General features: G+C 35.1%; 1 protein-coding gene across 7 annotated transcripts in view; it reads right to left on the bottom strand.

Moving 5' to 3' along the window:
• Positions 1-25,104, bottom strand: part of LOC106078346 (zinc finger transcription factor lin-29-like) — a 422,178-nt gene that overhangs the window by 285,480 nt on the left and 111,594 nt on the right. For all 7 annotated transcript variants that reach the window (XM_056008260.1, XM_056008264.1, XM_056008265.1 and 4 more), the window contains exon 3: positions 7,505-7,574. In XM_056008260.1, coding sequence (XP_055864235.1) covers positions 7,505-7,574 — 70 coding nt within the window. The remainder of the gene's footprint in view (positions 1-7,504; positions 7,575-25,104) is intronic.

Genomic DNA, 25,104 nt, shown 5'->3' on the forward strand with positions numbered 1-25,104 from the left:
CTGGTGATTAGTTTTGCGCTTCAGGGCAGGCTCATTAGAAACACAAAGGGGATAGAATTCGAGGGGGGGTTTCTCTAACAAGGGGAAGTCAATCTAATTATTACGGCCGGACGGTAATGACGTAATCCCTCTTCAGAATCCGCTCAATCGGGATAGACAGACGACTACGAGTTCAGGCCCTTGTTTCTGATCCACATTAAGTAGAGTTTGCCGATATTGGCTTCGGGTGTTTTCAAAAAAAAATCCGCGTGAGCGTCAATATTGAAATTTTTGGAAATCGCAGGGAGTCGATCCCAGAAAGGTTTTGAAAGTCCTTCCTCGATGCTGCTGTAATTGTGATACTAGTACAAGAGATATGCCCAACTCTTTAGCTTCCCTAATGTGTGGAAGCACTCTTTTCAGATCTTGATATCTATAGCGCAGATGATATTAAGGTCAATAGTTCACGAGGATGTCTTGTGGTCAGCACAACGACCAACTGATTTATTCGTGTTGGCCATAACGTAATTAGCAATATAGCCATTCTCACCCCCCCAATTAACAATATAGCCATTCTCCCCCCCCCCCATTAACAATATAGCCATTCTCACCCCCCCCATTAACAATATAGCAAACAATATAGTCATTCTCACCCCCCCCATATTAACAATATAGCCATTCTCCCCCCCCCCATTAACAATATAGCCATTCTCACCCCCCCCCCCCAATTAACAATATAGCCATTCTCACCCCCCCCCATTAACAATATAGCCATCCCCCCCCCATTAACAATATAGCCATTCTCCCCCCCCCCCATTAACAATATAGCCATTCTCCAACCCCCCCCAATTAACAATATAGCCATTCTCCCACGCCCCCCATTAACAATATAGCCATTCTCCCCCCCCCCCCAATTAACAATATAGCCATTCTCCCACGCCCCCCATTAACAATATAGCCATTCTCCCTCCTCCTCCCCATATTAACAATATAGCTATTCTCCCCCCCCCCCATTAACAATATAGCCATTCCATCCCCCCTCCATTGACAATATAGCCATTCTTCCCCCCCCCCCCCCCAAATTAAAGAAAATTTTAAGTTGCACAGACGAAGGGAAGAAGAAGTAATGGACGGACCTAGATTCTAGATGAAGTAAAGACCGAACTGTCCCAACTGTAGATAGACCATGTATGGTTGAGACTCCTTAGTTATCATTAAAAAACAAGAAATTTATAACAAAGCTGATATCGACTCACTCTGTTACAACGTTTGAACACGCTATTTTTCCCCAAACCCATTTTCGGATCAAGTTAAAACTTTGCACAATTATTTCTTGTACCTGACAAAACAGGAATCAATAACAAAAAAAAAAAACAAAAAAAAAAACAACTTGTAAATTAACTTTTGGTAATTAACTATTTTGTTTGGTGTTGAACAAGAGAAAGAAATTGTACTAAACTGATGTGGCGTGTACGTTGAATTAGTCCCCTTTATACTGTGTAGCTTAAAAGTTTAAAAGTAACAATAGATAGCTATAAACCTTCTTTTTTCACAAACAAGTCACTGGCACAATGGTTAGTGTATTGGCTTCAGGAAGCTTGAGCCCTCGAATCGTACAAGTTTTTTATATAAATACATTTTAAAAGCTATCTCGGAAACCTTCACACAGATACCCCCTTCTTTCTTTAAACTGATTGATACAATTTCACTTAATATAAGCTTCGGTGATGTTGTTATAGTTTCTGTATTTTTTTAGCTTGTTCTTGTTTTAATAACTGATTTTCTCATATCAGTAGAATGGTTGACCAGATGTCAAGTCGTTCAACATTAACTCTGTCACCGTGTCATCAAGGCTACTAATTCACTTGGCTAGCACCCCATAGGTCAAAGGTCAAACTGTCATAATTCGTAGCTCAGCACAAAGCATAGTTAGAAGAAACACGACTTAACACTGTGTTCAATATTCAACAAGCATCCATCGCAGTCCCCCCCCCCCTTTTTTTTTTCTCTCTCTCTCTCTCTCCTCGTTCAGGAAGCACCAAGTCAAAACGCGAGCTTAGAACCAAGTAGTAGAAGCCAAGTGCCCGCTACTCAAACTTAAGACCAGCCTCTCACGTGACTGTCAGCCCTCGCGTCATATACTTATTTGTCAAAGTCTCCATTACATGTGGGCGTGGCCACCGAGATGTCAATCAATACTAGACTGTGACGTGTCGGCCAACTGACATAACATAGTATTTGTGCAGTCTTATACAACCTCACTTTTCTTTAGTTACTTCTAGTTGCATCAATGACAACGTACCTCGTATAACTCAAAACTAACAACGGATAGAACAAACACAACATTTAGGTCTATAATAATGGCAATGTCTTCGATTCCGAAGATTAAAAATGACTGCAGTGTTTCACAAGACTACGCAAACCCTAAAAAAAAATTGGATGGTATGATGGTCCCTTACAAAATTAAGCGGCCTCTCAAAAAACTATTGTCACACAATACCAGGTGGAAGAACGTGACAAAGATGGGGAGGATCTAATGTCAAGGAATGAACAAGTCTGTCCTACTGAAGCAAGACAAGTTTTTTCTTTTTTTTTCTTTTTTTTTTTCTAATCTGGTAAAAGCCGGGTATGACAACTAGTAGGCCCTAATACAGAATGATGAGGACATTAACTTAACACTCGTTATTCAAAACTTCATGTGTAAAAGAAACGAGGATGTTGGCGTGCGTTGTAAATATCTGAATGTTTCGGGAGATGGAGGGTATGAACATTTAAATTTGCTGTTTAGATCTGAGATAGATTTCTGATTACCCTCGCAGACTAGCCTCCCCGACTACTCTCCCAGTTACCTGTATTGTCTTTAACATATGAATCGTCACCATGTCATTAGGATAAATATACTTTCATATGGCCACGCAAGCAGTAAGATAGTTATCATGAGCACACAAGTACTCACGCGAATTAACACATTTACTATCTATTAGTCAAGGCATTTCAAAATGTTACACATTAATTTGTAATTATATTGAATTTAAAAAAAAAAAAATATTTTGTCAATTTACAATACTGGTGCATAATAGCTACCACATAATACACAGTAATTATCTGTTGTTTGTTAATATTATCTCCCTTACATGTAAATGTATTAAAACAGGTGTATTTTTATGGGGGAGAAAAAACGGCTGGCATAGTTAATTTTTTTTTTTAAATCTCTTTCTGAAGACTATTCGTAGACGTTGCATCTAAACTTTGCAAACCACAATATATAGTGAAGCCAGATTTTCAATAGCTCTTTAATTGTTTTGAGATCTAAACGTGACAGACGGATTGACAACAGAAAAATAATATCGTCTTTTCCCATGAAAATGATAAGTATCTTTTGATTTGTTATAATCATGTGACATCGATATTAAATAATATGAGTTCTGTTTTCCTCTGAAGCATAGCTTATTCGGTGCCGTTAAACGTAAGACCACACTGAATCTTTCTTATGCTGAAATTGCTTTATAATCTCAGAGTGTACACATTGTGATGACGTCATTCTATTACTCTTAGAGAACACAAAACATGATGATGCAATTCTAAAAACAAGCTCAAAGTTTACACGCATTTAGATAACGACTAATTTAGATTTACAGTTACTAGATCTATTTCTGTCTGGTATGCTACTTTGTTATAGCTAGGGAAAAGAAACAGTATAAGGTGACTCTTTTACTCAGTAAACCTTACTAATTGCAACTTCTTTAAACTTCATTAAATATTTCTTTTTAAAAAATGTCTTAAGGCAGATGATGTTCACTCGGTTTGGTTAACGGTTAACTAGCATTGCACTGTTAGTAGTGTGTGTGTGTGTGTGTGTTTCCTAGGTTATATGGAAAGGGAATATTTATTGTTAGTTGTAGATAGAGTGAATTAATTTTGTGTTGGTCTTGTAGAATGATGCAAGGTTAGCGGCGCTGTCGTAAGATGTGTTAAGTACGGCAGACGACTCCCGAATGCCAGAATGTAAAGACGTGTTTTCGTAGTGAGTTAAGATTAATTAAATATCAGTTTATTTCATTTCATTTCTAGGTAAATTTATCGCAATGAAGTTATATGTATTTTTGTTCGCAAAGAAGTTATTCTTGTTAAATCAAGTTCTGTAAGCTAATATTTAATTACGCCTACAGCGGTTTAGTTGTCTACCTGTAGTATGGTGCTGTAAGCCACCGACCGCCAACAACGCTGGGGGCTTTACCAGTTCGCTACTGACCGGCACCTTCGGAGGTCACGTACTGACCCGTCTGTTCTGCTTGCGTTACGCTACTGAAGCGTAAGTACAGCAAGGCTAAGGTCAAGTAATCAGTTGCAGTCAGAGTTAGAGTTAGGATTTAGGAGACTTAGATGTCGTTAGTTTAGGGTAAATAGTTGGTTAGTTTTATTTGATCAGCACTAATATTATAGTATCCTGTATCTGAATTGTATGTTATCTATGTTTATTGTTTCAAGTGTGAGGTTCAAAGAATTAAAGTCCTGAAAATTATTTCTACACTGTGTCATTGTATTGCATCTTAGTAGTGTGTGACCTAGATCCAAGGCACCTCCGAGTGCGCATGTCAGATGAAGTAAGAAGGAGATTCAACACAAGTCTATCTCTTCAAAAAACGTTGTGACACTGTTTAAAATTACTTCTGTACTGAACATCCTTCAATCCATTGTGTGGACATTTTATAAAAACACAGCGCAGCCGAGTCAGGATTCGAACTTTAACTCCCCTTGACACGTAGCTAAGCGGCGCCTTCGATATGGGGTCAAGGCTAGATAATCGACTTATGCCCATCCGCACACATCCCACTCAAATAAATGACAATACAACAGCGACTTTTAAAACTAAATACTTTAAGATTGAATTAAGTTCAGACCTCAATTACCAACTTACTTTACCATTAAATAGTTACATTAATCAATTACAGCATTTAAAAAAACAACTCCATTCCTAAGTTGCAAAAACAAAAATTGCTTCATTGCTAGATACTTTATTACAATTGCTAATGACTTATTTACTTTTATACCAAAAGGAAGCAGAGGACAAGAGTTCAGTAAAAGAAACATTGACCAGGTCACTACACGACCACACATACTCAACTTCCCACACCCCACCACAACGCCCTCCGTATCAACAGGTACTAGCTTCCGTAGTACCGGCTACCATTAAAAATATAAGAGACAATTTAAGAAAGAAAATGTCACATAAAACCAATTTGCAACCGGAAATCAAGTTGTGCTCAGGGGCCTAACGCAAGTTTTAAATTTAACACAACCCGTTTTTTGTTTTTATCTTCTCACAAGTATTATATCCGAGCTGTTTTGCTTTGTGACTTTTTACAGAGTTTTACGATTTATAATTATTATTTTAAAATATAACCAAGAAAAAAAAACATTACCAATAAAAAAAAAATAAGAGTACAAAAGAAATGTCATCGTAAAGAATTTATTTTCATACTGAATCCGGAATTCGACAATGTTACATAGTAGATCTAGGGTATATGTTTATACTAGCAGATACTTTACTATGTGGCTTAGTAGATCTAGAGTAGGCCTATATGTTTATACTAGCAGATACTTTACTATGTGGCTTAGTAGATCTAGGGTAGGCCTATATGTTTATACTAGCAGATACTTTACTATGTGGCTTAGTATATCTAGGGTAGGCTTATATGTTTATACTAGCAGATACTTTACTATGTGGCTTAGTATATCTAGGGTAGGCTTATATGTTTATACTAGCAGATACTTTACTATGTGGCTTAGTATATCTAGGGTAGGCTTATATGTTTATACTAGCAGATACTTTACTATGTGGCTTAGTATATCTAGGGTAGGCTTATATGTTTATACTAGCTGATACGTTGCTTCCCAAAGAACCACTAGAACGCTCTCCCACGCAAACATTTGGTCAGTGAATAGTACTATCCCTTACTCCCCCCCCCACACACACACACACATAAAAGGACAGTCACAAACATTTTTTTACCGCTCTATTATTTTATATTTAGATATACATTTCTATTCAACTTTACTCGATACACACACACACACACACACACACACACACGTTCAGCTACTTCGTATTTCTTGTTTTTAAAAAGTGTCCACAATTGCACGTTTACACGCGGACAAGACAGTGCTATTCAGTGCCGTCGTTTGTTTTGTTTTAAATACTGGAACTATCATTTCTAGCTATTCAACATTTGCCTTTCAGCTTGACTAAAACCTATGGGGCAAAACAAGGTCCTCAGGGCTCGCAAAAAAAAACTTCCTACAGGGGATGAGTACCAGGAAAAAGAAGAGGAGGCAGACAAAGAATGCAAGGGCCTGAAAGAGATTCTATCAAAGGCAAAGACAGAGAGGAATAGAGAAAGGCGACTAAGAGATCTTGAGTGGTGTCCTAATGTCCAGCGGGCTAAGGGGTAGATGAAGACTGGGCAGAATGATTTCGGGGAAAATGACCGCAAGTCGATTTGAACAATAAAAAAATGTTCATAGTTGTACACAAGTAATAAATAACAGTTAAGCATTTGTTAGTTGTTAATTTCCAGCCCAACTAACAGTAACATGAATCCGTTGGTGAGCGTGTGCTTGTGCTACATCTCAATAATGTCATATATAAATACAATATTAAAACAACAACAAGTCGTTCGGTCATTTTGAACAGAAGAAACTTTGTAACTAAATGTATTTACATTTAAAAAAAAAAAGAAAGCTGTCCGCTAGCCCTGAATCAGAGGCATACACATGTACGAATTGTGGCAAAGTCTGCCGTTCTAGAATTGGCTTGATTAGCCACACCAGATTCTGCCCCGTCTCAAGATTAAGCCAAAAACCAGTGACTCATTTGGGCGCATCCATTGCCTTTCGAGACAAAAGGAGCCATATATATATATAATAGTCCGCACCCACATACACGTGTTAGTGCTTTTGTCTAATTTTTAAAAAATATGACAAGTACACATATATAGTACAGATCATTCCAATTTTATAAATATATATTTATTGTGTTTATATATGTTTTAAATAGATATATGGTTATGGTTTTGTACTTTGTAAATATTTACAATACATGGTATTGCTGGAACGTGTGCCTATGTTTGTAATGAAACTATGGTCCTATTATCTATGTTTGTATGTGTAGCTAGTTTGGCTTATTTCGTTGTTTTAAAAGATGCTTATGTTATAATATTGTTTTAATAATAAGAATGTATGTTGAAAAGTTAGTAAAGAGTAACTCTGACCATCACGTAAAAGTCACGTGTCACAACAAGTAAAACACGTAAGCACGTTCGCAGGGCCGGATTTACCTCAAGGCAGCACAAACTACAGCTAAGGGCTTCCAAGAAATATTTAACACTGACATATAATATCTGGTCTTATAAAGGGCACACAAAACGGGCCTCGTATCTCAAATAGCGTAGGGCCTTTTCAAGTCTAAATACGGCACTGCACGTGTGTGGGGTCACCAGTGGGGGGGGGGGGGAGTGTGACTTACCTGAGCGTTGGTCCAGAAAGCGAAGTCATTCCTGGGAGTGCGATCCACCATGCCGGTCCCCCATTCACAGCTGTGGAGACAGAACAAGTTTGTTGTCTTTAAGTCATCTAGGCAGTGCGAACATTCCAAGAAAAAAAATAAAACAATAAAATATCTTATCTTATCATTTAAAGTCAATCTATATTATAAAAAAAAAGGCACGCCGTGAACATAGCGCACTTTCCATTGTAAAGTCACTCACACCTCAAATCCGTGCCTAAACTAAGAAAGAGGCGCCCTAGCGAGGCTACCCGTTCACATCTAAGAAACTTAAGTCATATGACTTGGTCCGATTAAACGGACTACACTGTATAATCAATAGGATTCGCTTTAGTAGTTTACGATTCGGTCCGAATAGCAGCTGGTTAATTAACAGCATTCGACTTATTAGTCTACATTTACTATAGGTATCTAACTTTCGTAGTTTATCATACATGGAAGACATCAAACCTCAGCTGGCAATAGAATTTATTTTTTAAAATCATTGTATCTAATGCGGTAGTGAGCGTTTTCAATATTTTAGTGTTTATATATGTGCCGTTCAACTGTCGTTGTATAAAAAAAAAAGAAAAAAAAAACAATTCTTAGTAATCAGGCACCAGGGATTGTATTTGAAATAGAAAGACTTTGATTTATATCTGTCTTCTTTGAAGGTATTCAATTCCTCATATAAAAAAAAAATGAAAACTAGACTTAGCAATAAAATTATCGAATAAAATTGGCGATACGTTGTTAAGCACACAGTTCCCCTGGTCACATCTACTGATAAAATTATGTATACATTTTTTTATGACTAAATAATACGTTTAAAGATCTATGGATGTCTACATAAAAAAAACATATTTTAAAAGTCATTTCTAGCTTAAATCTTATTCTAGACATGTAAGTGATACAAGTCAAAGATAGTCTACACTAGAATTTAATGCCAACTTTAAAAAATAAAACAGTATTCGACAGACTTTCACATTTATTTTTCCTTACTTACTTTGGCTCATATAAAAAAAAATTCCAGTTTCTGTATCGATTAGGTCAGTAAATACTTTGTCTACAATAATGAACTGTTATTAATATTACTAATTTAAAATATTACTAACTAAGTAAATCTAATTGGCATATATAATATATAATGTACTAGCCTGATATTACCAGCGGCCTGAGGGCTTTAGTTTGTGTATTACTAATCTAGTGGATTGGATTTATATCTATGTCAAACTAAGTTAATGTTTCTTTCAAGTTTTTCTCTTTCGCCACGAAAATAAAAGTAGTTTTGCGAAAATAGGTTGCATCCATATCAAATATAAAATACTATGGAAACGGGTTTACCCGATTTGTGAAAAGCGAAACGAGATAACTTTAGCCATTTAAATTGAAAGAAGCGCGAGATGAATAGGATATAAAGTACAATTAAAACGGGTTTACCCGATTTATTAAATAAATGGGATTATAAAGTATGTCAGGACGTCTAAACTCACAGATATAAAGGAACGAATTTATGTAAAAATGCTTTTGAAACACAAATCTGAAGGTTAATTTTACTAAATAATGAAATAAATAGACAATATTTTGAATTTTCATGTGTTCATATATACATACATACATACTTCTTACTTTCTACTTTATAGTATAGATATATAATTTTAGCTATTTGAAGAAAAAAAAAGTATGTCACATATTTTCGTCCACTTGTAAGCAATACAAGTCTTTAGAAAATAAAGACCGAAAAACTTAGCCGTGCAGTCATTAACGAACTTACAGACTGTGTATAAATACTTTCATACTAAAAGTTTTGTGATACAGTAATTAAATACATAGGGACTAACGTTCAGAAAATAAAATCTTTCGAATTTATTTACTTATACATAAAAGTCAATGGTGAAAAATTAACCTCAGAAGTCTGTATTAATTGGGAAACAAGAAAAAAAATGGGAATTTCGTGTTACACGCAAACTCATAGGCGGTCCTTGCTGGTCAATCATACTCCTACAATACGTAATACCACACGTCGCAGACAAGTCTAAATTTGATCTTCTGTATTTTAAATCTTGTTTTGTAAATATTTAAATGTTTGTGCCAATAACAAAGCATGTACTATTTTTTTTTTGTGTTCTATTGAAAAAAAAAAATGAAAGCTTTTAGAAGTCCACAAGTAGCTCTTGTCCCTAGAATATATCTGTTGATTTAAATTTATATTTATTACATTCATTTGAAGAAAAAAAAACAACTTCATAATTATATAGCGGTTTAAATATATGCATGACTAAATGCATGACGCGTCGGACGTAATCATCTTCTTTTTTTGAAGTAACGTCTGTATTATATAAGATAAGATAAGAAATAATTGGAGACACATAAGACGAAATCAGTTTGCTTCGTAATTACAAATACCTACCACTATAGAGTCTATGTAGCACCCTATACTAAATAATCTGTATAATCTTTCTTTATAGTGTGTGCAGATATATTTTTAAATGTATATTATATGTTTAAAAACAAATTACATAATTAGCCTGATACGTTGCAGATGAAATCAGATCATCAATACATATTATGGTTTTTTTGTTGGTGTGTTTTATTATCTAAACAAAGCAAACGGGCAGCACTAACACAATAGTAATTGTTTTCTATATTTACGGATAAAACTGTGGGTGAAGGGTATGACTCGGGTGGTCTCTTCATTGTCAGAATGTTGTCTGACATGTTCTCAAGGTGTAGGTGGGGGGAGGGGGGTCTGTTGGAGAAGTAGTGACTCTGTCAACTGGACAGTCGGGCTCCTTGAGCAGCTCATTGTTAATGTGTAGATGGGAACTAGGGCGAAACTTCCGCATGTGTAGTGGCTATTTTCATAATTATTTTTTTGCAATTTTTAGATACATAATCTTCTTTATCAAAAGACTGAATGCAACACTAAATTGTGATTTTTTGTGTATTTTCGATAATCAATTACTATATCAAGATTTAAAAATAAAATTATATGTTACATAGGTTAGGGTTGAAAAAAAAAAAGAACTTTACTTCTTTTAACTACTTTACAAAACAACGCCTTGATCCAACTTTCTAAAAAATGTTCATATGAACACTCCAACATAACAATGAGAACGATGAAGAAGAAGAAATCAGTCGTAGATATGAATTTATTTCCAATTTTCAGTCTAGTAGTATATACAAGTCTATGATGCAACCTAACCCTTATTATTGTGAAGGTTTTTGGCCAGGTTTTTCTGTCATTTAGAATCAAATTTAAAACAATATATTGTTGTGAATATAAATTTACATTTTGGTTCAACTTCTTCCACTTGGAATACGTAAACGATGTTTTTTTTTTTCTTTTTTTTTAGAACGAGACGTTTACTAGATCTAAGTCATGGAGTACACAAAATAAGGAAGCCATTACAATTCTCGCTATAACCCTGCAGCTAATACAAGAGACGAAGCATAATAATTAACTTATTCGTGTAATAATGATGCAGTAATGTATTCAATCTGTCGTTCAGCATTTTTTCTTTCTGTCAGCGTTCCTCAAAAAACATAATCAATAATGGGTTTAATTTTATCCGAAGATCAAAACGTAACATTATTCGGTTATAACCTAAACATGGGCACACATATCTAGGACAAGTTAATTTGGGACCGATAACAAGGCAGGTGAGATGAGCTCACTCTTTTGGTGCCTTAGAAAAACAAAAAACAGCAGAATCAAAGTTCAGTAAATGAAGAATATTTCATTACATATCATAAACGCTTTGAGCCGTGAGATATTTGATATTCAGAAATACAAAAATAGCCCCAAAGCCTGATGTAAATACATGAAATAAGGGTAAAAATTAAAATGTGGAGAATTTTCATTATTGGAGGCGTATATATAAATAGATACTTTGGTGTATCCGGTGTAAGGAAAACGGAAGCATTAATAATCTAAGAAATTTTACTAGATCGAATATAATGACCAGTAACGCAGACTAAAAACACAAACTACCTAGGTGTTATAATAAATGAAAAACTGTCATGGAACCCATACTGATAAAACTATTTAAAAAATCAGACAAGCATTAGGGTTTATTAAAAGAAATTTCTACAAATAAGAACATAAAACTAAAATGTTATTTAACCTTGGTTTGGCCAATAAAAGAAATATGGGTCCTCTGTTTGGGACCCCTCAACTCAAAAAAATATTTAGAAACTGGAGCAGACACAAAATAGAGCAGTGAGATTCATAACAAACGAATATTCACATTTGACTAGAGTAACACCTTTAATAAAATCACTAAATTTAGGAAGCTTTCAGGAGAAAAGACTCAAAAGTAAAGTAGCAATTATACACAAAACACTGAACCATAATCTTCAAATACAAAAACAGGATCTAATAAAAATACTCTGAAAGATAAAAAGATAAAGGCACATTCCTCGTTCCATATGCTAGGACAAATTTGTACAAATACTCCTTCTTCCCTGGTGCTATTAGAGCCTGGAATGGGTTGCCAGGAAAACCAATGACTTCTGCCAAGTCATTGGTTAACATGCAAGATTAGTAGCATGACTCGTAGGACATAATCATCATCTTTTTTGAAGTAACGTCTGTATTATATAAGAAAAGATAAGAAAATAAGATTTGTTTACATTGCAGAATCATATTTCCAATCTACAATTGTTGCACAAAGAGTTTTTTTTTAGTTTAGTTGGCAACAGTTATCTTTGGATACAACGTCCTTGACATTGTTAAAGGGAAACTCCGACAATTTTTTTTTCCATTACCATATAAGGAATACATTTTTCTTTTCATATCATTTTTAATAATAACTGAGGTTCTTACGACGTTATTTTTTTCTATGCATCCAAACGAGACCTATTCCTTATATAGAAAGCCTGAACACTGACCTGCAGTGTCACAACCTGTGGGCAGCTAAGACCACTCGTTGCCAAGTCGTACTGACCAGGGCTTCTATAACGATTGGTCTTCACTCAGAACGGTCAGATGTTACTGGGTTTCTAAGTGACCGTTAGAAATTCCTAAGCGTGTAGCCTACGTCTGACCAGGTTTTTAGCATCAGTCGAACTCGCAGACCATTTACCTTTTGATCGGGGAGCGGTGTGGCTGAAAATGCTTCCCCCCCCCTTTTTTTTTTTTAGAGTTAGTAATACGAATTCTTTGAGTAGATCTATGTGATTGTAGATTTATATCTAGATCTTAGTTTATAATATCTATTATTACCCGCTTCGACAACACATGTACAAACATTGTGTTGCATAATAAAAAGGATATGTGTGTGTGTATATATATATATATATATATATATATATATATATATATATATATATATATATAATGGGGTGCTTCGCTTAAATACTTAAGAAAAGCACATAACTTCATTTAAGAATACTAATGACTTATTTTATAACGTAAATTAAACCTGTTAGTAAAGTTTAAAATCTCGTCATTGAAAGGATTGAAATCAAATCAGTTTATACAGTGACATCTAATAAGCAAAGAAAAAAAAAATGCGCGTGAAGAAACATTTGATCTGTGTAACTAGTGCTTGACTAACCATGTCGGTGTGTTATTTTAAACTTCTCTTGCCTGACCACTCAACAAAACATTAGTGCTTAACGAACAAGGAAAAAAAAACGCGCGGTCGCCTTATCATGACCGAGTGCACGTAGTTATAGGCTAGCCTAACACTGACCAGTTTGTTAGAATCGGACACACAGACTATTTACTTTGTTGGGACAGGGAAGGGGAGGTAAATCTTACTTTTTTTTTCCTAAGAGTTGGTTCTCCTAATGTTTTTAAATCTATGTCTGTACCAGTGACTATCATAGCATATAGACTAAGCCTAACAGATATATTATATAATGAAGCAATGAGATTGGTTAGATCTAGATACGCTTTCAGTATTTTTAATTGAAGTAAGCAATCCATAAAAACATAATTTCACTAATTTTTATAATTTTTTTTTTTCCTTCGAGATGGCAAGACATTACTAATTCATTATATAAATGCTTCCAAACATCTAAATAAACAAGGTTACAAAGACAGTTTGTGTTTGTGTGGAAACACAAACTGAAAATTGGCCCCCGAAGTGGTCCACCCAGGCAGGTAAAAAGGTAGGTTTCAATATTATAAGAATGAAATTCTATCAAAGACAAATGACAGAGAAGAATGGAGAAAAAAGGTTAACAGATCTTGCGTGGTGCCCCAGCTGTCCAGCAGATCAAAGGATAGGTGAAAGTGAATGTGAAGTTAGATGTGAACCCGGCCTAACTGATGACTTATAATGAATATCTAATTGATGTAATTGTTTTGTAAAGGGTCAATCTCTTATTCCTCAAGAAAAAAACATTTCCGTAAAAAAAAAAATTAAAAAAAATTGGCTAAGTGCTGTTCTGTTACCGCGTAGCACTATTGTTCACGCGATAATATGAAAAACTACTTATTTATTGTTTTAAATTATGTCCAACGTATATGCATACTAAATAGATTTTTTCTTTTGAAAAAAATAGTAAACATTTTTTTTTTTTGTAATTATAGTACTTAGTATAATAGAACTTACATAACTTAACAATACAAATGTAAAAATAATATTTTTTTTTTTTGAAAAAAAATCTACAACCGTTTGCATAGATGTGTTAAAAATATGGTATAAGAAGTGCTCCCATAATAAAGAACCTCCCGTGTTTGTTACTATTAATAGTGAATAGTTGTACAAGTGGTGTATTTTTATGAAAAAACTGCTTGCATAAGTGATTTTAAAAATTTGATTTTCCGCTTTCAGAAAAGAAAAAAGTAGCCGTTGCATCAGAACTTTGAATGATCTAAGATACTGTGATGTCGGATTTTCACTATCTTTTCTAGTTTACGAGATCTAAACGGGACGGACGGACAGGCCACACAAAACTAATAGTGTCTTTTCCCCTTTCGTGGGCCGCTAAAAATGGTAGGCCTATCATGTTTAATATTACAATTTTTTACGCAGAATTTTAAAATGTCAAGAACTCTTAATTTGAAAAACAATCGGAGTTTCCCTATAATTTTGTCTATTTATAGCAAGATCTTTCGCTATCTTTATCATATCGCAACTTCCATGTTAAGTTTTTCACACACACTCTCACACACCCCCTCTCTCTCTCTCTATCACACACACACACACATACACACCATCATCATCCAAAAACATTTCCCCAAATCGCTTTTCCATTCGAAGTCCTACTGCACTTTATCGCTGATGTTGAATGTAAATAGGAATTCAAACATCTAGACCCGGGGTCGGCAACCTGCGGCTCGCGAGCCACATGCGGCTCTTTGGATGTGAAGCTGCGGCTCTTTAGTTCCATACGCAAATGTTATTTATTTTATCGAAACATTTTTTAAAATAGTTCTGAATCGTTTAACAAGGATTAGGCACTGATTTAATCTCTCAGCCAATTGTACTTTTTTCACCACACCCTTCCCCATTACACGTGTCGTCACTGTTGTCAGTCCGTCGGAAGCTCTCGGCCGTCGACGGATGTTTCTATGTAGGTTTAAATTCGCTTCCGACGCAAGACGAATTGGCATCATCACCACTCGCTTTGGTTGTGACATATAAGTTTGTTGTTTCAAGTAAATGAGTTAGAAGCGATTATCTTCTCAAAGTTAGAAGCACACGTAATGCTAATCTGACAAGTTTTGCGTTACCACTAGAGATTGCACAAAAAGGCAAACCATTTACAGATGGTGAGTATGCCAAAGACTGCTTCCTACGTGCATCTGTAGAACTGTTTTGTGATTTCAAAAACAAACCAGAAATCTTGAAAAAAAAAGAAAGATTTGCCACTATCCGCTAAAACAGTACAAGATAGAATAGCTAAAATGTCTTCAAATGTAACATATGTGCAGGTGGAAGATATTCAACTTTCTTTTGTCCTATCACTTGCTATAGATGAGTCTTGCGACATAAAAGACCTTTTTGTCAGGTATATGTCTTTCCTAGGTCCAAAAGAACTTCTAGGATTTCTATAAGGACAAACTACAGGGGAAAATACAGCGAATGCCATACAAAAATACCTTGAATACAATAAGCTCAATTTAAATAAAATCGTTTCAATAGCATCTGATGGAGCCAGAAATATAACAGGAAAAAATAAAATGGCAATAAGGATACATCGAAGCAAAATATACCGTGTAATCTTACGTTTGATTGAAGAATGCATCAAGAAGCGCTTTGTGCCCAAACAAATTCGGCCGAATAGTTGAGTTCATGAATCTGGTAATAAAGACTGTTAACAGCATCTTGTCAAAAGCACTCTACCATCGTCACTTTAATTCTTAAACGAAATTGAGCTCAGTATTCCGAGCTCCTTCTGTCTTAAAAAGTGCGATGGCTTTTCAAAGGCTGAAACTTTTGCTTTGTGCTTGAATGAAATACATACATTTCTAAATGAAAATGACATTAGTCACCCAGAATTAGAGAACGACAAATAGTTGCACAAATTTTACTTTATGGTTGATATAACAGAGAAATTAAATGAGGTGAATCTAAAACTGCAAGGAAAAGGAAAACCCATCCTAGGGTTTGTTAGAAGAATTGGTTTGTTTCGAAGAAAAAATAATTCTTTTTGCAAAAGCTATTCAGAGCTGTCAGTTAATTCATTTTCAATGTCCAAAGTAGTATCGCGATAAAATCAGTGCAACTTTTGACACGATTTACTTCATCACAGATATAAAAAAAAATCAAAGATGAATTATTTCACAGATTAGAGCATTCCTAGTACACCTTCTCAACACAAATAGTAACGAAATCCACATTGATGTATTTGAAATTGATTCTGGATCTCTATAGACATGCAATTAATTTAAAAAGTAACGCTTTGTGGGGTGGAAAAGTAATGTAGGAAGACTTGGAGCTCTATAAATTTAATGTATGTACGTAGCACAAATAAAAGTGGGCAGCTTTCAAAGGAATGTCTCGAGTTAATTTGGCGCATGAAATAATTTTCTAGATTGCTACAGTGAGGTGAAGAAGTTGGCATTTGGAGTGCTGACTATCTTCGGATCGACATATTGGCGTAAGAAAGCGTTCTCTTGCATGATTATAATTAATAGTAAAGTTAAAAGCCAACTAACAAATGAAAATTTAGAGTCAACTTTGAAACTAAAAACAAGTTATTAGCCAACCCAAATGTATCCCAACTTTCTAAAACCATGCAAAGCCATGGCTCCCATTGAATTTGTTTGCTCAATAGTTTGTTATTGAAGTACAAGTTATTAATGTAAGCAAATGTTTAACTGCTTAAGTTGTTACCGAGATGAAAAAAAATAATTATCTAACAATGTCATATATATATATATTATCTGATGTGTTGTGAAAAACACTGCTTATATATGAATAGATTCGTTTTTTTTATTTAAAAAAATAATTGTGTGAGTACTATTTAATTGGCAAAAAAAAAAAAAACCAACTTTGCGGCTCTTTAGAAACTTTCGTAAATTGTAATTTTTGGCTCTTCCGACTCAAAAGGTTGCCGACCCCTGATCTAGACGCAAATAAAAAAATAAATTTTAAAAAATACATTTCTGAGTTGGACTTCGTTATGGAAAAACAAGAACAATCAAATGTCATTCGAAAAGTCGCAAGTAGTAGTTCATATCAGCAATCTGTCTAGCATGGGATGTGTGAAAAATAGATTTAAAAACAAATTGTGTGACTACAATGCTAATAAACAGCAAGTGAATCGCGTAAGTTTGAGCCATGCGATAATAAGGTTGCATAGAAATCCGATTTCTTAATGGACATTTTTCAAAGGCGTAACCATACAGCAAAAACAACGGATTATTTTTTTTTTTTAAATATCCTTCTTGAGACAAAAAAGGGTGACGATTTGGTATTTGTAACTGACTATGAAAGAAGCCTAACACAAAGTCGGATTATCGCAACGTTGTCAGAATTATCTGTGCATGTCATAATAAAACTTTGCTTTTGAAAATGCTCTGAAATCCCCTGGTGCTGATTTTAAAATTATGGCTTTTATATAGCGCTACTTTCATGCTTATAGCATGCTCAGAGCGCTTTGGGCCAATCTCATTTGTGGACCCGGGGGTAGGGGGGGGGGGAGGGTGTATCTAGGAGAAGGTTTTTCCGTGCTGCCTGCCTTCAGGCGCTCAGTATTTAGCTCACGATATGATCAACACTTTATAAAAGAAGTGGCGGGATACTTCAAGCATAGCGAACAAATTATCAGAAACTAGAACACCCTCTTGAACAGAATGTTATTACTTTTGGGAGTGGTCAATCTTTTTTTTTAATCGTTGTCATGTTTAGTCCATTCTCGCTGATGCCAAGCAGTTGGACAAAAATGTTAATTAAAATTTTGTGTGACGTCGAATTTTTGTGCGCCCCTTTCACAAGACAACCGTCTTACGACAGGCAACTGTGCAACTGTCGCCTGACTCCCGATATCCCCTAATGTATGAACATTTCTAGTTTGTCTTCGATCAATCCATAGTTTACTTTAAAAAAATTAAATATGATGGCACTGACGGTCCATTGCATCAGTGGATTAATGATTTTCTGATGGGGAGAAAACAAAACTGTAATAATTCATGGCTGTAAATAAACACCGATAACAGTAAACTCAGGTGTACCTCAATTATTAGTCTTAGGTCCACAACTATTTTTAATTTACATAGATGATTTACCAAACTGCATACATTCAGGAACAAAATGTCAGATTATCTGCAGACGATTGCATAATATAAAAACTAAAACTAATTAATTCCACGTATCTTATTCATGGTTAACAGCAACACAGCCTAAAAAAAGCAAAATACCTAGGTGTTATAATAAATGAAAAACTGTCATGGAATCCCCATATTGATAAAACTATTTAAAAATCAAACAGAGCATTAGGGTTTATTAAAAGAAATTTCTACAAATCAAAAAAGAACATAAAACTAAAATGTTATTTAACATAGGTTAGGCCAATAATAGAATATGCATCCTCTGTTTGTGACCCCTCAACTCAAGAAAACATTAAGAAACTGGAACAGACACAAAATGGAGCAGTGATTTTCATAACAAAGGAATATTCACATTTGACTAGAGAAACACCTTTAGTAAAATCACTAAATTTAGAAAAGCTTTCAGGAGAGAAGGCTCAAAAGTAAAGTAGCAATTATACATAAAACACTTAAACCATATATCTTCAAATATAAAAACAAATTTAATAAAATACCCGTAAAGACACAATGCTAGGACAAATTTGTACAAATACTCCTTCTCCCCTAGTGCTATTAAAGCATGGAATGGGTTGCCTGAGCTAGCCAGGAAAACCAGTGACTTGGCAGAATTGGTTAACATGCATGACTAGAATGACCAAGGAACACGCGTGGGCATAATCTTCTTGTTTGAACAAACGTCTGTATTTTATAAGATAAGATAATCTGTGAGATCAACGGTTCAGAAAGTGATAGTCTGCGCGATTCAAAAGGCAACTATACAGTCCACCTTGTGTATTATCAGTGAACCATATCAGGGCTAGACGAATCCCAGAAACACTCCGCCTTTATTGTTAAACAGACAGTAGGCTACTTTGGAGAAGCTTACATAAGCCTAGAGTTCCAAGAGACTCAACTCATAGAACTACAAAGAAGGAGATTGAGGTTTCAACTATTTCCCCATAACATAACAGCGAACCCACTTGGACAGTTGTAATTTAAACGAACTCCACACTATTAAGTATACAACAAAGCTGTTCAGATTATTTGCAAATAGAGACATTATATAATATATTAATTATTCATAGAAATGTTTGAAATTAATAGAATGCTTAAATCAACAGTTCACACATTGTCTAGCATAGAATGCCGGATCCCGCAATTTGCCGGTAACATATTTACTGCAAAACAGATCAAACAAGTAAACTAAAGTTCCCCTTTCAGACCTTGTGGTCTATAGGGCAGATGATGTAAAGGTCATCTGTTTCTGTGGCCTTCGGTTAACGAGAGTGTCATGTGACCAGCACAACGACCAACCGCATTTACTTTTCCCCAACTAATGTCAGGTACCCATCAGAGCTGGGTGGACTCAGAGGCGCCCAAAGATCCAGAAATAAAAAATCCCAGTCTTCACTAGGATTCGAAACGCGCCTCATAGATCATAAAAGACTGGTAACCAAAAACATCTAAAGGCTTACATATCCGGGTACGTATATCAAAACAAGATGGATAGATTCATCCCACCGAAGGAAAACACAGTGTATTATTGAAGTATCCAATACCAGTAACCGAAGCGTACACAGATCAAATAGGGTTTACATGTCTTTCCTAAATATATTGAACTGACTCGAATAAACTGAAAAAAGTAGGCTAAGTAAATCAATTTATAAATTATTTGTAATATTACTTCCAGAACTCATTTGCTCTCTCTCTATCTCTTTCTCTCTCTCTCTCTCTTTTGTCTTTTTTTCTAAGTATCCGTCTCTCTTTCTGTCTCACCATCTATCAAATATCAACATTTGTTCGATCAATATTATTTTTGTGTCCTAAAAAAAAATATCTTCATTACATCACCTTAATTCAACCCGAAAGATGAAAAGATATTTTAAGAAAAAAAAAAAAGACACAAAAAAAGCATTGATAAAGAGACCTTAAAAATATTTAAATATCGGCCAATATTGGAAAAAAAAAATATCTAAGTATAAAAACTTAGGAAGTCACTCACTGTTCATTATTGTAAGAATCCAAAAAATAATTCATACTCTCCGTCGAAGTTCACAACCTCCTTCATTTATTTACAATTAGGAAGAATATAAAAAAAAAAACACAAGAAAAACTTATTACTTAAAAAAAAAGCTTAACGTTCATCTATAGTTTATCTCCAAAAAATTTTTTTCGTTAAGGAATGTTCCTTCAAGGTAAATCTAGCTTTTTTTTTTTTTTTGAACTAGTGTTTTTATTCATTCTTTTTTTTCCACATTAAACGATGTTTGTAAATTTTTTAGGCCTTCGTTTTTATTCTTTCTTTTAATTACTTAAATATTTTTTAACTGAGCGCACTAAGAATGGAGATATGAGGGGGAAAAAACGAAACGATAATAATATTAATAAATCTACAAAGGAAAGACACACACACACACAAAATAAATAAATAAATAAAGGAGGAGAGGGGAAAAAAAAACAACCAATCATATTTCGCGGAACATCTCAAAGAGGTGTGCGGGCCTGTCATCAATTTATGAGTCGAGCAGACGTCAAGACGCGATCGAAGCTGAACTAACGGTGGTGGTGTGTCTATTGACTCAATACTACCATCTTCATCAGCTTCGTCTCTCTTTTTTTTTTTTTTTTTTTTCAAAATTATTTGTCATCAGGCTGGGTAAAAAAAAAAAAAAAATTGATCCTATTGAAAAAAAAATCTGGGGAAATGAAGAGGCAAGTCAAACACGGCTATTAAAATGGCGGATCGGTTACCGTAACCTAATAGTTTAATCTACAGCTCTACGAACGAATGACGCCATTGAGTTACAAACACTAAATATTTTTTTTTTAATCATGAATTTCCGTTAAGTTTTTGTGGTCTTTGCTTCTGAACTATCTATGATCGCCATTCTCGTGATTCCAGTTCCTTGTTTTCACACCTGTTAATGACCTACGCCCCAGGTGTGTCAGCAGACGTGACCCCCCAGAGCATCCAAGCTTAAACCAAGGGAGAGAAAAAATGGTAATAAATCATCTGTCTAAACGGTTTGAATTTTATTCAATAACTAAATTCTGTGATTATTTTTTAATTAATTTTTTTGTGTGTTTGGTACGTATTAAATAAAGTGAAATAATTACAGTTCTCATCTTCTGAAAACCATCGGAGATTTTTTTTACTACAAACTAAATCATATCAAGGGCGCTAAATTGAAGTCTACTATTACCAACTGAATAGAAAATAATCGAGCTTTAATTTTGACAATATCTCTATGCCTGCAGAGTTCATCTTTGTATCAGATCTTTATTACCGCGAGTTAGTATCCCATTCGTTTTTAAATAAATTCTAAGTGATAAAATAGTAGTAAATAAATGAATAAAATACTCAGAAAGACACAAAGATAAAGGCTAATTCCTCGCTCCATATGCAAGAACAAATTTGTACAAGTGCTCCTACTTCCCTAGCGCTATTAGAGTCATCGGTTAACATGCCTAATGAATCTTTCATATTTTGAAATAATTTTGCGTTACAGACTGAAGAGTTTAGAAATAGTGATTCTGTCATTCTAAAAAAGTGAACAAAAATTACCGAATGAAAATCAATTTAAATCAATAATCAAATACTAAGTTTAGATTTTAATGCTGGATTTATCTTTTGTTTCGGTAATTTTGTGTGTGTGTGTGTGTAATGTTTTGAATATAGGATATATAAAGGCACGAAGTTCTCGAAATAAGTAAGGTTTGAACCGGAGACGTCATGGCAAGCCAAAATGCGTACTAATCAGTAACCGTTGGTATAGTAAAGTGTAGCAATCTTATCCCCCCCCCTTTTTATTGGTCAAACAAACAAAATATAATGATTTGGTTTGCCTAATGTTGGCGTTCATTCTTTTGACTACTGTTCGAAGCGCTCTAGTCTAGTCAGCGTTCTAGTTTCTACTGTGTTTATGACCTGTGGTCAAGGAGTGCGCTAATATATATGGTCACTACACAAGCCCAAAAACGTCATCGTGGGAGAAAAGGACTAACCCAATTTTAGTTTTTAAACTTAGGACATTTAGATCAATTTATATCAAGGACATTCGTCTATGACGGTGCCGCACAAACTACGGCCCGCGTGCTACATCCGGCGCCTAACGCACTTCAATCAGGCCCCACGAAATTCCTGCCCGTAATGAACAATAAAGCCGCAGAGACTACGTTCCAGTTGACACAAGGCATTGTTTTTACACCAATGCGGCCCGTGGTCCCCAGGCCGACGTTTTGGTACAACTGATCTATACCTATGTCCATTCATTTATCTACATAAAAGACTAGTTATGGGAGATTTCAATCACTTTCAGCACTTGCTAACATATACTCAATATGTTAATTGTCCCACAATAGCAATATAAAAATGGCCTACACATCTCGATCGTTATTTCCCCTCGGAGAGTCGGACCACACAATGATCCATCTTACACCCATGTACAACCGGTTTTAAAAACAACAAGACCCGAAGTACAGTCCATCCAGTCATGGTCTGACGACGCTGTTTTACAGCCACAAAGTTGTCTGGAGCAAACAGATTGGGACATGTTTGTAAACAACTGCCCAGACAGATGAACTTACCACAACTATTAATTCGTACATCTAGTTCTGTGAAAACATGATTGTACCAAAGAAGAAAATGAAAACATTCAGTAATACTAGACCCTGGATGTCCACATTAAAAATTAACATTCTGTCATAGAAGTCTATTAATAAAGTGTGTTATGAGTTATGAGTGTATGTGTTTTTCGTGTGTGAATGTTGTTCGTATGTGCATCTATATCGTGCATCTATATTGTTATTGTACAGTAGTTACGATGAGGTTGTCAATTGTAGTCAAACTGAATTTCCATTTGATTGGATCAATAAAAGTTATCTTATCTTATCTTATCTTAAAAAATGCTAGATATCAGATACCAGGAAAAGAAGACACTCTGGCTGGTAAAATAGAGGGAGATCTACACCAGAGTCTTTATTGCGAAGGGACGAAAGCTGAGCCTAGTTCGGTATTATTGTAAGACATGAGTCACTGTCTTAAAGTCATTCTTCAATGTATAGTGGTGGGAGCTCGAAGAAAGGGCCGTCCAAAGAAAAGCTGGCTGGACAACGTAAAAGGATGGTCCGGCCTCTCTCTTGATGTCCTGCTAATAACAGCTGCTGACCGGGAAAAATGGAGGGATTTGATTAAGCTAGCTGTTACAGACAAACTTACAGACAAACTTGAATGGAGTGATGATAAGAAGAATTTATGTGTCTCCATTTCATTTAGAAACGTGAATAATAAACAGATAATTTAACATCCCCACTACTATTGTGGTTTTACATTCTGTTCTTAGATATATATATAAGGTATGAAACAGTTCGATACGGCGTGAATGGAAAGATGAAGTACTAGTATTATTTAATTCATGTTATTCAGGTAACCTTACACCATTAATGTAACTATTATAAGGCCGCTAAATTTTGTTGGCAAATTGGTTTAAGCCTACGCAATATCGAGTCATAATATCCTGATATTTATTTACGTATATTTACTGTTTTGTTTATATGGAATATCATTAAAATAATGGTTTCAATAATACAGGCTTACACTATCACATCCTCCAGCAGTATAATTAATTAATAGTATACATTTGAAAGCAATCAAAGGCCTCGGCTTTAGCATGAAAAAATATCATATATAAAAAAAAGATGTAAATTTATAAAAGCGAGTAAAACAACAAAGATGTACAAGGGGCGATAATAAATTGGCAAAGTTTAGAAAACAATACAACAGCACTTCATTCTTTTTAATTATGTACTTTTAGCGCCAATTTAAAAAAAAATAAATTAATAAAACGTTTCTGAAATCATCTTTAAAAGTAATTCACTTTTCAAACGACAATATTGCTCAAGAAAAAAAAATATCTATAAATGAGTGATTTCAGTGAAGAAGATTTCACCGCCCCAAAAAGTTTTCATTTTTGACGTCTGCTTTTCAACTTTCACGCGAAACCCTTCACAGTGAATATCCTGATAGCAATGCACTGACGAAGTTGTTCCAGTAATGGGATAAAGGAGCGCGGAGGGGGGGGGGGGCGGTAGTTAACGTCTTCACTGGCATTGAATTTCAAAAAAGACATTAGATTTAATAAAGGGGGATAAATGTATCTGTTGGTAAAATTATAATAAGATAAGGTTACGTTTCTTGGAGAAGAGACAATAGTTTCTATTATGTACAGGAGCCAATTATCTTTTCATTTGCTCATAGTAAGGCTTCGCGGTAAATCTGGACATAGATCTAGCTTTAAATAATCTTAATGTACTCAACAAATCAGATAAATTGGCAGCACAGGAAGAAATTCATAACGTTATTGGTTAACAGAATTAAAGAATGAAGCTGGTCAATGGCGTGGAATACAGCTGCCAACTGTCGTAGGGCTTCCTTCCCTTGTCGCTTTGTTTTTATTCCGACGACAATGGCGACATAAGAGATGAATTCTTTTCATGTCACAGCAACCCGTGTCACCATAACCCCTAGAGTTGGAGGCATGAGACTAGCAGGAATGATGTTAAGTGCAGAGCTAGATGTTGTCGGCTGGGGATGGTGTCGGGCAGGGCTGGAACCAGGGACCTTCACGACACCAGACCAAACCGCATATCATACAAACAAGCAGTCATATATGTACAATTGTAATATACATTTTGTAATACCCCGAAAAATTGTGACCTGAGGTGCTAATCGATCAGCTTCCAAATAGATGGTCTTGAGTTCAAAACCATTAGAACGCTTTTGGTCCAGGCACCAAAGAACACCAAGGTCATCGTTTGATACTTTAAGACTTAAGTTCATAAACTTAGTACCAGATCATCGCTAGCACAATGT

This window comes from Biomphalaria glabrata, chromosome 13 (assembly GCF_947242115.1).
Source record: "Biomphalaria glabrata chromosome 13, xgBioGlab47.1, whole genome shotgun sequence".
NCBI classification, from domain to species: domain Eukaryota; kingdom Metazoa; phylum Mollusca; class Gastropoda; family Planorbidae; genus Biomphalaria; species Biomphalaria glabrata.